This window comes from Dasypus novemcinctus, chromosome 12 (genome assembly GCF_030445035.2).
Source record: "Dasypus novemcinctus isolate mDasNov1 chromosome 12, mDasNov1.1.hap2, whole genome shotgun sequence".
Classification (NCBI taxonomy): domain Eukaryota; kingdom Metazoa; phylum Chordata; class Mammalia; order Cingulata; family Dasypodidae; genus Dasypus; species Dasypus novemcinctus.
In genome coordinates this window covers 106,672,548-106,687,208 of record NC_080684.1, presented here as the reverse complement: position 1 = coordinate 106,687,208, position 14,661 = coordinate 106,672,548, and the positions used below count along the sequence as shown (strand labels likewise).

Sequence of the window (14,661 nt, the reverse complement as noted above, 5' to 3'; positions counted from 1 at the left end):
TGGGCTGAGTGTTCTGTGTCATCATCCGTTTCATCCTGAGATCCACCACCCAAGGACATGTGATTGTTTTCATTTTCTAGCAGGAGAACAAAGGCTCTGAGATGTTAAGTAATGTGCCCAAGGCCACACAGCTACTAAGTGGCTGGATGTGAACTTGAGCCCGCGAAGTCCACAGCTGTATATCTTGTATGTAAAACCGCATCGTATCACCATTTCTTCAACATGCAATCTGATCTCATCAATTCTTTCAACTTTACTGTATGTTGGAAAATGTTCATAATAAAGTGTCAGGAGAGTAAAACAAAACAGAACAAAACAACTTGATCTCCAGATGCCCCTTTACCTGAACTACCTTGAGAAACTTGAGGGTGCTGGAAAGCCTCGGGTCCTGCTTGGTGGGGAGCGCCCTGGCCCGGGCGGCTGCCCCACAGGTAGCGGGTCTCCCAGGGCTGTGTGTTCACGTGGTCCCTCCAGGACATGAGGCGGCCTGGGTGCTCCTGCCGCCCTCGGCAGGCTCCTCTGGACAGCAGCGTGGGGTCACGCCACTCGAAGCAGGCTCAGCTTTCTGGCCTAACCTTGCAGCATGAGACCCACCATTCCAGAATCTTCCCTCCAAGTTTCTTCTAACATCAAAGGAGCAAAATGATCCTACCTGGTGTTTGTGCCTGCTTCCGTCATCATGCTGCTTATAAACTGCCTTCCTTTCAGCGATTCTTCCCAATTATTTTGTTCTAAGGCCACAATTAAAGGATCACTGTCGTGGGGCCGAGAGGCACCGCCAGGTCCTGTTAGCCGGTCCCCTAACGCATCCGATGCTAGATCCTGGCAACAATTACTTTGCAACAATAACGGAATACTTATCAGGCATCCCATCCAGGATGCAACATGCAATGTGCAAAGTTAGGCTCATGTATAATTTGCACAACTGTCTACCGGGCCTCACATGGATGATGCAAGAAATTTACAGGACGGAGAAGATGCCAGGCTCCCAGGGTGTACTCAGGTGGCTTGCTGGGCAGTGGCAACGATTAGCATCCCCACCGCTATTTTATTTATTTTTATTTATGTATGTATTTATTTATTTATTTCTCTCCCCTTCCCCCCCCCCATCCCCCTGCCCCAGTTGTCTGTTCTCTGTGTCTATTTGCTGTGTCTTCTCCTTTGTCCGCTTCTGTTGTCAGCGGCTCGGGAATCTGTGTTTCTTTTTGTTGCGTCATCTTGCTGCGTCAGCTCTCCGTGTGTGTGGCGCCATTCCTGGGCAGGCTGCACTTTGTTTCGCGCTGGGCGGCTCTCCTTACAGGGTGCACTCCTTGCACGTGGGACTCCCCTACGGGGGGGGACACCCCTGCGTGGCAGGGCACTCCTTGCGCGCATCAGCACTGCGCATGGGCCAGCTCCACACGGGACAAGGAGGCCCAGGGTTTGAACTGTGGACCTCCCATGTGGTAGACGGACGCCCTAACCACTGGGCCAAGTCTGCTTCCCTGCCCCACCACTATTTTAACAATTAATAATAAGAGCCCACACGTGTGGACAGCACTTTACAGTTTGCAAAGCCCTTTCACGCTCATCTCTTGCACTCGTGGCTGCCCTCTAGGGGCAGGGCAGCAGGCCGGGACAACTGTTAACATTTTGCAGATGAGGAAACTGAGCTCGGAAGGTGCCAGCGACTGCTGCTGCCAGCACCTGCCCAGGTGAGGTTCAGAACGGCCCCCAACCCTCTGCATCAGGCGGTCAGGACTCCACCCTTCCGCTCCCATTTGCTCTGCGTCCTGGCAATGCCCAGCCCTTCTGCCCCGTGCCAGCGCCCTCCCTCAAGAGGGGCTCTGATTGGCCAGCTTGGGTCATGTGTTCTCTCACAGACCAATCAATGGCAGGGGCTCAGGTCTGCCAGCCAATGGCAGCTCCCACTCTCGCCCATCCTGAGAAGCTGGGTAGGGTAAGGGGCCTTTCCTGGAAGGAGCTGGAGCCTCCGCGTCCCTGGCCCTCCCAGCCCACCCAGGTGTCAGGAAGGAGAGGCTCCCGGAGACCTCCCGCCCTTCCCTCCACCACGGGCTCAGGACGACCTGGCTTCTGCACATCGGCCCCTGGGCTGCCTCTGGGCAGCCAGGAGGTTTCCTGCCCTCGCCCTGGGGGTCCATTCCTGGGACCAGGCTCCGGCCCGCGCCTTCCTGCCCAGACCCCAGTCCCAGGCACCCCGGGCTGCTCAGACCCCCCTGTGCGGTCCACGTGGCGCGCCCAGCCCCATGCCGGTCTCCCCCCGCCCCCCCAGCTCAAGATGCTGGTACCCCAAGCCAGCCCAGGCCTGGCTTTGACAGGCCAGTGCCCCAAGGTGACGGTGGCGACGCTGGGAGTCCCCAGAGGTGACCAGAGACCACGGTCTGCAGGGTGCGCGTCACGCTGCCTTAGTGACCACACCCCCAGCTACGCTGCGTCCCGGCGAAGGGGGCGGCAGGCCTGTGGGGGCAGTGAGGTCACAGCCAAGGCCAGGGTCCCAGCTTCTGGGGCACGGAGGGGAGGGGGGCCGAGCCACAAACGGGGTCAGAGCCTGGGAAGAGCACAGCCCTGCAGGGCCGGGGGGCTTTGGAGAGGCGTGGGCAGAATCGGAGGGGGCTGGCTGCCGAGCGTGGGCCCTGGGCTGTTGGGTGCGACTGTCCCAACGCTGAGGGCGGGGCTGAACACCCAATAAATTCCAGCTGCCCACATCTGCTCCGGGACAGGGTTTTAGTGAAGGGGGTTTGCAGCCAACCTGAGTTTCTTCTTTGTGGCTAAAAATTCACACGCCTTTCAGCAGTCAAGTTCCTCTCTCGGAGCCCAGTTTGCTCGTCTCTGGACTGGGCCTCATCGTGCCCACCTCAGTGGCTTGTCACCAGAGGACAGATGACATACCACAGTGCCAACTGCCTGCTGCAGACATCACTGTGTCTGGTGGGGATGCCAGGGACGCGGCTTTCCTCTCCTCGTGCCCAAGTGTGTCATTATTTCCCCCCCGTGCCTTCCAGAAGGGATCCGACAGCCCGTGAGGTTGGGTGGGTGCCCCTTGCCTGGCAGGGCCTGAGCCACGCTTCCCAGAGGGGAGGCCTGTGCTATGGGGGTGAACTGTGTCCCCCCAAAAGGTACAGTGAATTCCTCGCCCCCAGGACCTCAGAACATGACCTGCTTTGGAGATGGGGTCTTTGCAGATGCAATTAGTCAAGAGGAAGTCAGAGTGGGTCAGGGTGGCCCCTAATCCCATATGCCTGGGTCCTCACAAGAGGAGGAGAGAGAGACAAGGCCAGGGGCGCTGCGTGTGAAGACAGGCGCTGCCTGGGGAGGTGCTGCCACAGGCCAGACAGCTCCAAGGATTGTCGCTACCGTTTTTTTCTTTCTTAAAGGAGGAACTGCAATTTACTTCTAAGTGCTCCCCAAGGCATGTTGTCATGTGGCTTCTGGGAGGAATTTATTATACCTGCTATTTGACAGCAGCTGTGTCTTGAAAATTGGGCATACAAAATCTGACTGGCCAAAAAGTACCAGAATGTCTAATTTCATTCAATCAAGGCAAGATCTGGTCTTCTTTCCCCCCTGGCATGTGGACTAGCTGCCCCTGAAAAATAGCTCTCTTTCCTTGGTCCTTAGCAATGCCCAGCCCTCAGGCAGTGAAAGGGTGCAATGTTGAACCTTTGCATTTAAAAATAAGCAACATTTTCACTCAAACAGCTGAGTAATTGGACTCATTATTTAAACACCGAAATACATCAGATGGACTTATTCATCTGGCCCAGCTTACTACATGCCAGACTAACACTACTGACAAATACATAAGATTAAGAAAGGTCCAGGTGGTACATAAGTCTTTTGCAGCAATGACTTGGCCTGGGGGTGCAGACTTGGCTGCAGTACGGACCAGCCTTCAGAACCAGTACTCAGAGATGAAGATGTGAACGTTGACCTCGTTTCGGTGGGAGACCACACCTCCGTTCACAAAATTCATCTCCAGCTTCAGGACGGTGTGAAATGGTCCCACGATGGGCCGTACTTGGCGCACAATACCTGCGGAGAGAGCAGAGGGTGCCCCAGAATCAGCAGGGCCTGTGGCAATGAAGAGATCTGGGCAATGGCTTCCCTCGAGGGATTTCAGGGCTAGAAGGCGCCTCGGGCCCTGAGCTGGATGCTTGGTGCCCTGCATCAACTGCCCCTCCACGTGGCCACCCCCGGTTCTGCTCCCACCCTCTGGTGAAGGTGACAGTGAGCTCTTTCTGAATCACCCTTTCTGTCTTGAGCCCTGAAGGGGAGGGGTCCATGAGTGGGGTCCCTGGGGCAGATAGCACTAACCCCTGCCCTCCCGGAGCTGGGTTCCTCTGTTCTCATCCTCTACCCGACGGCGTTAAAAGAACCTAGGAAGGCTCTGGTGTGCGGCAGATGCCACCGAACACCTGTCTTCCCCTGCTCCTGCCCCCATGCCCAGTTCGGGCCCTTGGAGGAAGAGCCACACGTCTAACCCACTTCCCCGTGATGTCTGAGGATTGCGGTGGGGTCCAATCCTTCTCCAGGAGGACGTGGCCCTGGACCCCTTGCTGACCTCCATGGAGGGTGACCCCTGAGCTGTCAGTGTCTGTGGTCACAGGTGAGCGAGAGGCACCCGGGGCTTGGGGCTCAGAGCAGCGGGGCAGCGTGGCCAGGGTGAGCAGAAGGCCGGCGGGGGGAGGGGAGACAGCGGTCGGGTCGGGGGGTGGGCGGGCGGTACCAGAAACCTGCCGGGGGTGCAGGGAATTCTGCCTGGGCCCAGGTAGGGGCCCAGCTGAGGCTGTGCTGGGCATGCCCCCCGCTCGGGCTCAGAGTCAGGGCACAGGGAGAGCTCAGCTGGGCCGGGGCAGAACGGGGGCAGCTCCTGGTGATCCTCAGGTGGGCAGGGGAGCGGGGTCGGGCAGTAAGAGGTGGGACCCCACAGCTCTCCCCGCGCTGCTGCCTGGCCACCTCCAGGCCACTGGGCTCCGCCTGGCCTCTCCAGGGCGGCCAGAGGCTCACGGGAACTCTCCCGCGCCCCGGCATGAGACCAGAGCTGCCCTCGAGCCCGGGGCTCCTCCACAAGCTCGCAGGTGCCCCGGCCCAGCCAAGGTGTGAGCTCCAGGTGTGCAGCCTGGCCTCCCCTGCCAAACTTGAGGGCTCCCCGTCTCCACCTTCCTCAGCAGGCCCCGGGGACTGTTCTCAGGGGTACAAATCTGGGCTCCAGGCCAGCAGGGGACCCGCACTCTGCTAAGGTCTGAATGTTGTCCAGCAGAGCTGAGAATTGAGAAGCGGGGCTGGGAGCAGTCAGGGAAGGCTCCTTGGAGCAGGTGCCACTTCCAGCAGAGGCTGCAGTGAGCAGAGTGGGGCAGGCAGCGGCAGCTGGGAAGACGGAGGAGGGAACCAGCAGCGCCTTTTCTCTGGTCTTGGGGCCTGCCCAAAGCCTGTGGCGCTGTGGTGTGCTGGGACCTGCCGACCACCGGCTCTCTGATGGTGCCCCTTGCCGATTTCCAGCCACCGCGTGACGTCACCGAATGCAGAGGTGGGGTGGGCCGTGCGCCATCGGCTCTCACGAGCCAGGCCCAGCTGTCCCCTTGATCGTGGGCTTCTGGCCCCTAGAGCTGAGAATAGAGATTCAAGCCCCCGGTTTGCAGTCCCCGTTACGGGGCCCTGAGGACCCGCTCCTCCACCATCCCTTGAGGGACTGCCCTCCCAAGGGCCGGTTCCAGGCGGGTGTCTGCAGAGAGCACCGCCGCAGCCGCCGGGGACGGGCGACGTGCGACAGCCGCATCTTCCAGGCCCCCGGCAGCAGGCACGGGAGGAGCCGCAGAGCAACGGCCTCCCCCCAGCGGCTGGTGTGCCCGGCCAGCAACCTCAAGGGCATGCGCAGGGGGAGACTGGGGGCCCGGTGCCCCCGTTCGCTCTCTGAGCTCCACGATTCAGGAGTGAAAGGCCGGGCAGCTGCGGTGGGGTTCCCCGCGGCTCCCCGGGGCTGCTCTCTCAGCAAACGCGGGCGCCGGCTCTGGCGGCAGGGAAGCCCGGCCTCCGCGGGCCGGCAGCACCCTTTCTGCCCGTCACCCAGCGACGACACTGCTGCTTTGTCCTGTTTGGACACTGAGGAACCTCTGCAGCTCAGGGCAAGGCATGTGGCCTTGTCACTGCCCTCGCTGCACCAGTGGCTCCTGATGATGTCACCCCCTTGCCTCTGATGATGTCACCACCTTGCCTCTGATGACGTCACTGCCCTCGCTGTGCAGAGGCTCCTAAGGACATCGCTGCTCCTACTATGCCATTGGCACGCGATGAGCTCACTGCCTTCACTGTGCCAGCAGCTCCTGATCACTGGGCCACTCCTGCCCGCCCTCTCCGGGCACAGCCCAAATACTCTGCCCCTTGCCCCCCTGCAGCCCCCATCAGTGCCCCGTCTCCCCTCCCCAGGCCTGAGGCAGCCGATGGCACCGGCCAGCCACAGGGGGCCTGGGTTTCCTGCTGCGGTCAGCTCCACAAGCTACAGCCACATATATCTTTAAATAAACACGCAGGCTATCGACGGGTCAGACGCCCACAGAAGGTTCCAGGCCGACCTCTGTGTGCCAGGCCCTGGGACAAACAAGCACAGAGAGAAGACGATGGCCTGTTCCTCAGGGGGCCCTATCTGGAGGACAGAGAAGGAAAGAGAAAATGCTGCTGCAGGACGGGCTGGCTGCTGGGACGGGGGCACGTGGCTGCAGCTGGCCCTGCACGGGGCAAGCAGCTCACAGCACTGCTGGAGGCCAGGGCTTGGCAGCACCCGGGATTTGCAGTCTGACCCACCGGGGTCAGTGGTCCTCTGACCCAGATGTGTTTCTTAACCTTTCTGAGTCCCAACTTCCTACTCCGTGAGAGCAGGATGAAAAAGAACCACGGGCAAAATCAGAATTAAAACCCATGTGGGGTCATTCCTTCCCCACCCCTCTCAGAAATGACTCGTGGATCCCAAACAGCCTTCTGAGATTTCAAGGCAGCTGCTGCTCGGCTCAGGCAGGGCCGGGTTCCCGCACCACCAAGCGGCAGGTATTTTGTTGGATTGGTTTTTGACGTTCTACCAGAACAGAAAGCCCTGAGTGTGTGGGAAATGTTTGAATCGAAATACATCAGGTGCTTCCTGAGGCTGACTTTCTAGAATGGCCAAGTACTAGACTCGCAGGCTGCTGGCCAATTATTCAGTCTAAATGGAGATAAAAGAAGAGAAGGGCACCGGCGAGGCCGGCTGGCGAGTGACTGGTGAGGTCGCCTTAGGGCCTGGGCTTTTTTGGGCTCTTGGCATTTAACAAGAAAAACCATTAAGCTGAACCAGCAGGAATGCCCCGAGAGTCGGGCGAGGACACGGAAGAGTGCGCACAGCAGCCCCTCCAGGAATGATGTCCCTTCCCCCCTCCAGAATCAGCTGCTCCCTCCCTGGGACCTGAACTCCAGGTTGAGTCTCCACCTCTACACATGGCCCCACCTGACCCAGGCCACGCCCACTCAGAGCCCCACGCACACGGCTCCTTCTGCCCAGACACACTTCTGGGTGGGCAGGTTCCCTTCCTTCCCAGGCTAGATCCAACAGGAGCCCCAGCCCCGTGACCCCACCTTGACTAAACCCAGGCTTTCTCCTGATACCACTTCTTTCTTCATGGCCTTCCTACTCCACCATCCAATCATCCACCCACCCACCCACGACCCATCTATCCATCCGCCCAACTAACTATCCATGCATTCACCCATCCCTCACTCACTCGCTCACTGATCCTTTGATCTATCCATCCATCCATCTGTCCATCCACCCATTCACCCATCTACCTACTTACTCATTGATCCCTTACTCCATCTGTCCATCCATCCATCCATCCATCCACCCAGCCACCCATCCATCCATCCATCCATCCATCCATCCATCCATCCATCCATCCATCCATCCAGTATTGGTCATTCTAAATGGGGGAGGTTTAACAAAGGTTCTACAGAGGGACCAACATTTCAGTTGGATTTTTCGAATAAATAGGAGCCATGGAAGCAGGAGAGCCACGTGAAAAGCCCCGAAGGAGGAAGGCTCCGGCCAGTTCTGGGACCCGCGCTGATGCTGGGGAGAGAGAGCTGGGAGATGAGGAGGATGAGAGGCGGCTCCGGGGGACCTTGTCAGCCGCAGGGCCGGGAGGCTGGGTGGGCAGTCTCATCACCGAGGCTGGACGACCACGTTCTTGGGGAACCACTGACAAGCTCCAGACTGCCGGGAAGCCCGGGAGGGAGGAGCGGGAGGAGGGACACTAGGCCCCCACATGTGGCTCAAACACTAGCGGCCCCCTGCAGGCGCCCGGTTCCACCCGCTCCCTCGGCTCTATAGACCGCGATTTGGCGTCCGCTGGGTGCCAGGGGGCCCAGCTTAACCGCTGCCTCCCGTGTCGTGAGCCCTGCCCGGGCCTCCCGTGGGTCTCCCTCCCCTATACGGCTGCACGCGCCCATGCAGGGCGTTCAAAGGCGGCCTCGCTGCGCGGGAACAGGCTCTCCGTCCTACCTGCTCCCCACCCAGGGCCTGGGACAGGAAGAGCTCAGCGATGGATCCCGAGTGGGAGAAGGAGGAAGGAGGAAGGGAAGGAGGAGAGAGGAGGAAGAAGAGAGGAAGGGACAGAGGGCGAGAGAGGGAAGAAGGGAACACAGTCCTCGGGGCTCCCACAATCCAGGAAGGAAAACAAAACTCTGTCCTGAAGGTGGACCGAGGGGGGAGGGCAGCGCCGTCCTCCCGTCTGGCTGATCCTCCTTCCCCTTGGGGGGCTGCCTCGCCACCTTGCCCCAAGCCCCAGGTGAAGAGGGCCACGGCGTGTCAATCTTCCAAATCCTCTTCCTCGCATTCCTGCTCCGGGCCTCAGACGCGGCTGGTATTCCTCGGCACGTCTGTGCCTCTTGAAGATAGAATTAAGCCTTTTTTTTCCCCTTTGAAAAATGCAGGCCCCTCGGGCGAGACCTTCCGTCTGTGCCTGCTTTGCAGATTGCAGCGAGTGCCGGCTCCTTCGAGCCTGAGCACGAAGCCCCCGCTCCGGCGGGGACACCCCTCCGAGGCCTGGCTCCGCGTTCCCGGCCGCCGGGGCCACCAGCCGGCGCCTGCAGGTAAGGCTGCATTTGACTGTTGATCGGTCACCCCCCCGTGAGGAAAGCCAGGCACGGGGCCTTCTGCACGCGCGCGACACCTCGGACATGAGACGCTGGCCCCCGCGGTGGCCTGCGGTCGGAGTCTCGGCTGCCTAGTTTTGTCCTGCCACTGACCAGCTGGGTGACCTTGGGCAGGTCGCTGCCCCTCGCTGAAGCTCAACCTCTCACACAAAAGTCCCGGATTCTACCTGACCGCAGTGGAGTGGCCAGGATGGCCGAGGAGCATCTTCACAAGCAAGGGGATGAACCAAGAGACTCGGAAACGTCTCAGGCCAAAGGAAATTAACTATGTGTTTCTTAAAAGGCAGTGATTCCAGTTAGAAGAGGCAGAGGCAAGAGTTTTTAAGTGAAAGCTGCAGGTCAACATCACAAGAAGAGAAGACGCTCGTGGCCCCGACACGAGGTTAGGGAGCTCGCTGTTTCCTGCTCTCTCCTTGGGTGTAGAGCCCAAGGCCAAGGCGTTTGCTTGGCATCCCTGGTTCTTGCAAGGTAGTGGGTCCTTGGTCCTACTCTGTGCCCGACACATAGGAGCCACTCGATCGTTGTTGAGTGAATCATGGACTAAAGATGAGAGCAGTGGCACAGTTTATGACGTTGAAAATTGTCACCCCAAAATGAAAGCACTGGGAAGGAATAGACGATGACTAAAGGTTACTGAGTTTTCAGATGCCGACCAACTGGAGGGAGAAAATGGGAGCTGGGCCTCATACCTGCCCTGGGTCTACCACCTGGAGCCACAAGCAGGGAGGAGGGTGAGGAGGGAGGAAGGTGAGGAGGGAGGAGGGTGAGCAGGGAGGAGGGTAAGGAGGGAGGAGGATGAAGAGGGAGGAGGGTGAGGAGGGAGGAGATGAGTGGGGAGGAGGGTGAGGAGGGAGGGGGTGAGGAGGGAGGAGAGTGAGCAGGGAGGGGGGCGTGCAGGGTGGGAGATGAGGGAGAAAGGTGAGGAGGGAGGAGGGGGTACAGGGAGGATGGTTATCAGGGAGGAGGAGAGCAGGGAAGAGGGTGAGCAGGGAGGAGGTGAGCAGGGAGGAGGAGAGCAGGGAGGAGGGTGAGCAGGGAGGAGGTGAGCAGGGAGGAGGTGAGCAGGGAGGAGGTGAGGAGGGAGGAGGGTGAGCAGGGAGGGGGTGAGGAAGGAGGAGGTGAGGAGGGAGGAGGGTGAGCAGGGAGGAGGGGGGAGGGTGAGCAGGAAGGAGGTGAGCAGGGAGGAGGGCGAGCAGGGAGGAGGGGGAGGGTGAGCAGGGAGGAGGTGAGCAGGGGGGAGGTGAGCAGGGAGGAGGGGGAGGGTGAGCAGGGAGGAGGTGAGCAGGGGGGAGGTGAGCAGGGAGGAGGTGAGCAGGGAGGAGGGTGAGCAGGGAGGAGGTGAGGAGGGAGGAGGGTGAGCAGGGAGGAGGTGAGCAGGGAGGAGGTGAGGAGGGAGGAGGGTGAGCAGGGAGGGGGTGAGGAAGGAGGAGGTGAGGAGGGAGGAGGGTGAGCAGGGAGGAGGGGGGAGGGTGAGCAGGAAGGAGGTGAGCAGGGAGGAGGGCGAGCAGGGAGGAGGGGGAGGGTGAGCAGGGAGGAGGTGAGCAGGGGGGAGGTGAGCAGGGAGGAGGTGAGCAGGGAGGAGGTGAGGAGGGAGGAGGGTGAGCAGGGAGGGGGTGAGGAAGGAGGAGGTGAGGAGGGAGGAGGGTGAGCAGGGAGGAGGGGGGAGGGTGAGCAGGAAGGAGGTGAGCAGGGAGGAGGGCGAGCAGGGAGGAGGGGGAGGGTGAGCAGGGAGGAGGTGAGCAGGGGGGAGGTGAGCAGGGAGGAGGGGGAGGGTGAGCAGGGAGGAGGTGAGCAGGGGGGAGGTGAGCAGGGAGGAGGTGAGCAGGGAGGAGGGTGAGCAGGGAGGAGGTGAGGAGGGAGGAGGGTGAGCAGGGAGGAGGTGAGCAGGGAGGAGGTGAGGAGGGAGGAGGGTGAGCAGGGAGGGGGTGAGGAAGGAGGAGGTGAGGAGGGAGGAGGGTGAGCAGGGAGGAGGGGGGGAGGGTGAGCAGGAAGGAGGTGAGCAGGGAGGAGGGCGAGCAGGGAGGAGGGGGAGGGTGAGCAGGGAGGAGGTGAGCAGGGGGGAGGTGAGCAGGGAGGAGGTGAGCAGGGAGGAGGGTGAGTAGGGAGGAGGGGGGAGGGTGAGCAGGGGGGAGGTGAGCAGGGGGGAGGTGAGCAGGGAGGAGGTGAGCAGGGAGGAGGGTGAGCAGGGAGGAGGGGGGAGGTGAGCAGGGGGGAGGTGAGCAGGGAGGAAGGGAAAACAAGAGCCTGTGTGGTCACAGTCCTGGAACAGAGAACCCAGCAGCTCGGAGGAGGCCGATGTGGTCTTGCCACTCACAAACACGACAAGCGAGTGGAAAGACGCCAACGAGTACTCAGATGGCAGTAAATTTACCCTGATGGAAATAATGGCCCCCTGCAGGAGCGTCCCCAAGGCAAGGAAGAAAAACCGCGACCTTAAGACACGCTGTCAGGACTCAGCAGAGAACAGAGCACGGAGAGGCTGGGAGGCCGCGCCCCAGCGAGGGAGGGGGTGGGCGCTGACGGCCCCACGCGCCCAGTGCCCCCGTCAGCACCCAGCATGGCTGGAGGAGGACGGTGCCCTCGCTCCCTGGGGCTGAGCGCGCTCCAGGTCACGCAGGTACGTGGGCGTGGATTCCAGGCCAGAGCGGCCTGGCCCCAAAGCCCGGCTCTCTCCATTCCACTACAGCTGCTCCCCTCCAAAAGACAATAAATCCACGGTGTGAGGGGATGTGGAGGAAGCTTCCAGAATGTACTGCTCATAGCTGAGTCATAAGGAACCAGGGATTATGGCATCATCACGTCAGTAACTGGCACTGCGGTGGAAGGAGATGCCCTGAGGAGCGCCGGGGAAGGCTCCGCGGGCCGGGGGCAGGTGCCTGGGCTGCATACCTGAGATACCAAGCGTCGCTCCGCGTGTCTCAGCAGAACTTGCTGGCGGTTATAAATGGGCTGGCCCCACGCATCTCCCCGAGCTAAAGCGGAGCGTTGGGAGGGGGCAGCAGCGAGGAGCTGGGAGAAGGTCCCGGCGCCCCCCGCGCCCCTTGGGGATCTGAACGGGAATGGCAGCCCTGGGCTCGGGGTCCCCAGCCCTGGGGCGGGACGCAGTGACGGGCATGCCGGTGGCACTGGGCCGGCCCTAGCGCGCTCCCGTCCCTCTGTCCTCAGCTCCGCCGAGGCGGCTGGGCCTGGCTTACCCGGGGTTGACGCAGGCAGCAGCTTCCGGGCAGTTCAGTGAGCAGCTGAGCCCAGGAAGCAGCTGAGCCCAGGGCTTGGACCGGAGCCCCGGCCCCTGTCCTTTCCTCCAAGCCGTGAAGCCACAGGAAGAGGGGCCCGGGCAGGGTTCCGGAAGGACCCACTTCACTGGGGGGACCCACTTCCACCAGGCTGGCCAAGGGGTGATTCCTTCTCGCTGGCCTGGCCTCACCCCACTGTCCGATGCTGCCCCTCGGGCCCAGGCCCCCCAGAGCCCCCCACATCTCTCAGACACTCCAGGCCAAGCACCCCAAGCGGCCCCCTCATGGTCCTCCCCCAAGCTGCCACCCCCGGGAGTTCCCCCCCATCCACTCGGGGGTCATCCTCCTCGGGCACATTCAGCCCAAGCCTGAGGCAGACCTGTTCTGGGGCCCAGGGTCCTCAGACTCTTCTCCACCCCTCCCCCGACGCAGCTCAGCCTGGGATGGAGCAAAGGGATTGTATTTGGGGCCCTGTCGCCACCTGCCCCTTTGGGCAGTCCCCCCAGCTAGCCCTGCCCACACTGCGGGACTCGGATGCTAAACTGCGCCCAGCCCCTCTGAGGGGCCCTGCCGTGTCCACATTTTGCACCCCTGAATCTGAACTGTCCAGTCCCCCAGATCCGTGGGGACACCCTCCCCCCTCCTTGTGATAAAGGAGCACCCGCAGGTGCTCTTCCTCTTGGGACCCTCTGGGAGCCCAGGTTCGGTAAGCCAGGGACCCCCATGGCCCCATGCCCCCCTCCCTCTCAGGGCCCTCTGAGCTAAGATCGCTGTCCTGTCCAGCCCCTCGGCTGCCCACCTGTGATGCACCTCATCACCCCAAGAACTGCCATGTAACCCCCCGCCAGGCCTCAGCACTCCCACGTGGCCAGACCACAGCTTCCCCCACCACGTTCACGCCAGCCCTGTAGACAGAGTCCATGCGGCAGGGGTCCCTCCTGGCTGGGGAAAGCCTCCCCCGCCCCCAGCTCCTCGGCTCACACCACGGCAGGTAAGACGCACCTTGATTAGGCTCCACCGCCCACCTGTCCAGTTTTTCAGCACCCCGAACCCCTCATAAATCAGTCCCCCAGCCCTCCACGGTGCTCAAGGGGCGCAAAGGCCCAGGGGGCATGGCGATCGCGGGAGGGGCGGGGCGGCCACGCGGCACGTGGCTGAGCACAGGGCGCAAGTCTCACTTGATGTCGAATCAAAGACCTGGGAGCATCAGGGAGTGACGGCCCTGCCCTCTGCTTTCCGGGATCACGGTCACTGCCACCTCCTTTGCACAGACGCCACAGGGGACCGCAGGGCCTGCCGGGTCCGAGGCTGGTGAGCGCAGAATGGGGAGGGGCGGCGGCGGTAACCCGAGTCTGGGGGTGGGCGCCGTGCGCTGTCTGGGTCGCTCATTTGACAAGCAGGGAGTGCTGCTCAGGGCCCGGGGAGGACAGGTGCAGGTGAGTAAGGGCAGAAGAGGCGGGTACAGGAGAGTGGGGGGCCCTCGGCACAGCCAGCGGGGGGCCCTCGGCACAGCCCACGGGGGCAGGTGCTCCGGGCAGGGGGGCTGAGGAGTCAGCCTCGAGCTGAGCTTTAGAGGGCAAGGTGGGGGGGCAGGAATCGGCCACGGAGGAGGGTGCTCCTGCAGAGGGGGCACGTGAGTGAAGGGCCGGAAGAGGAGGCTGCTGGGTGCCTCGGTTTCCCCGAGTGGACCAGGAGGAGGAGGGCAGGGCGGGTGAAGAGGGAGAGGTGGGCAGGGGCCCGACCGCCAGGGAGAGGCACCTCCGGAGCTCAGCGAGGGGGGCACGCGCCATATTGGTTGAGAACCCCCGTTTTTGTTCTGTCCTTCCCGAGAGGGGCCATGAGGAAGCCAACTGAGGACGGAAAGGGGCTTTCTGCTGGACGGGGCCACGGTGGGGAGCCCCCCGAGCTGGTGATTCCTCGCAGGGCCCCCTCCGATGTCCCTCTTTGTCCACGCTGCTGCCCACCAGCCTCCTGCAGCCCCGGGAAGAGAACCGCGTCCCCAGCCGCTGACGGAACCCACACAACGCACCCACTCTGCGTTCCGCGTTCCCTGCTGTCGGGGGAGGCAGAGATGACCACTGCGAAGTCCAAGACTAGAAGGTGGGCCCTGCCCAAGGTCAAAGGCACGCCAGAAGCTCACGGCGGTCCCAGCATGCTGTTTGATCTCTTGCGTCATGCCCCCTGAGCCAGGTGCCTTGGTGTCCTCACCTGGGCCATGGGGATAATCTGTTCCCACCCTGTGGGTAGCAAGGGA

The 14,661-nt window shown here is 61.8% G+C and overlaps 1 protein-coding gene across 4 annotated transcripts in view; it reads right to left on the bottom strand.

Annotated features, from left to right (window-relative positions):
- Nucleotides 1-3,698: 3,698 nt before the first annotated feature.
- FBLN1 (fibulin 1) overlaps nucleotides 3,699-14,661 on the bottom strand; it is an 83,302-nt gene continuing 72,339 nt past the window's right edge. For all 4 annotated transcript variants that reach the window (XM_004453417.5, XM_023587367.2, XM_023587366.2 and 1 more), the window contains one exon: nucleotides 3,699-4,032. In XM_004453417.5, the coding sequence (XP_004453474.1) occupies nucleotides 3,893-4,032 (140 nt within the window). In that variant the 3' untranslated portion in view covers nucleotides 3,699-3,892. The remainder of the gene's footprint in view (nucleotides 4,033-14,661) is intronic.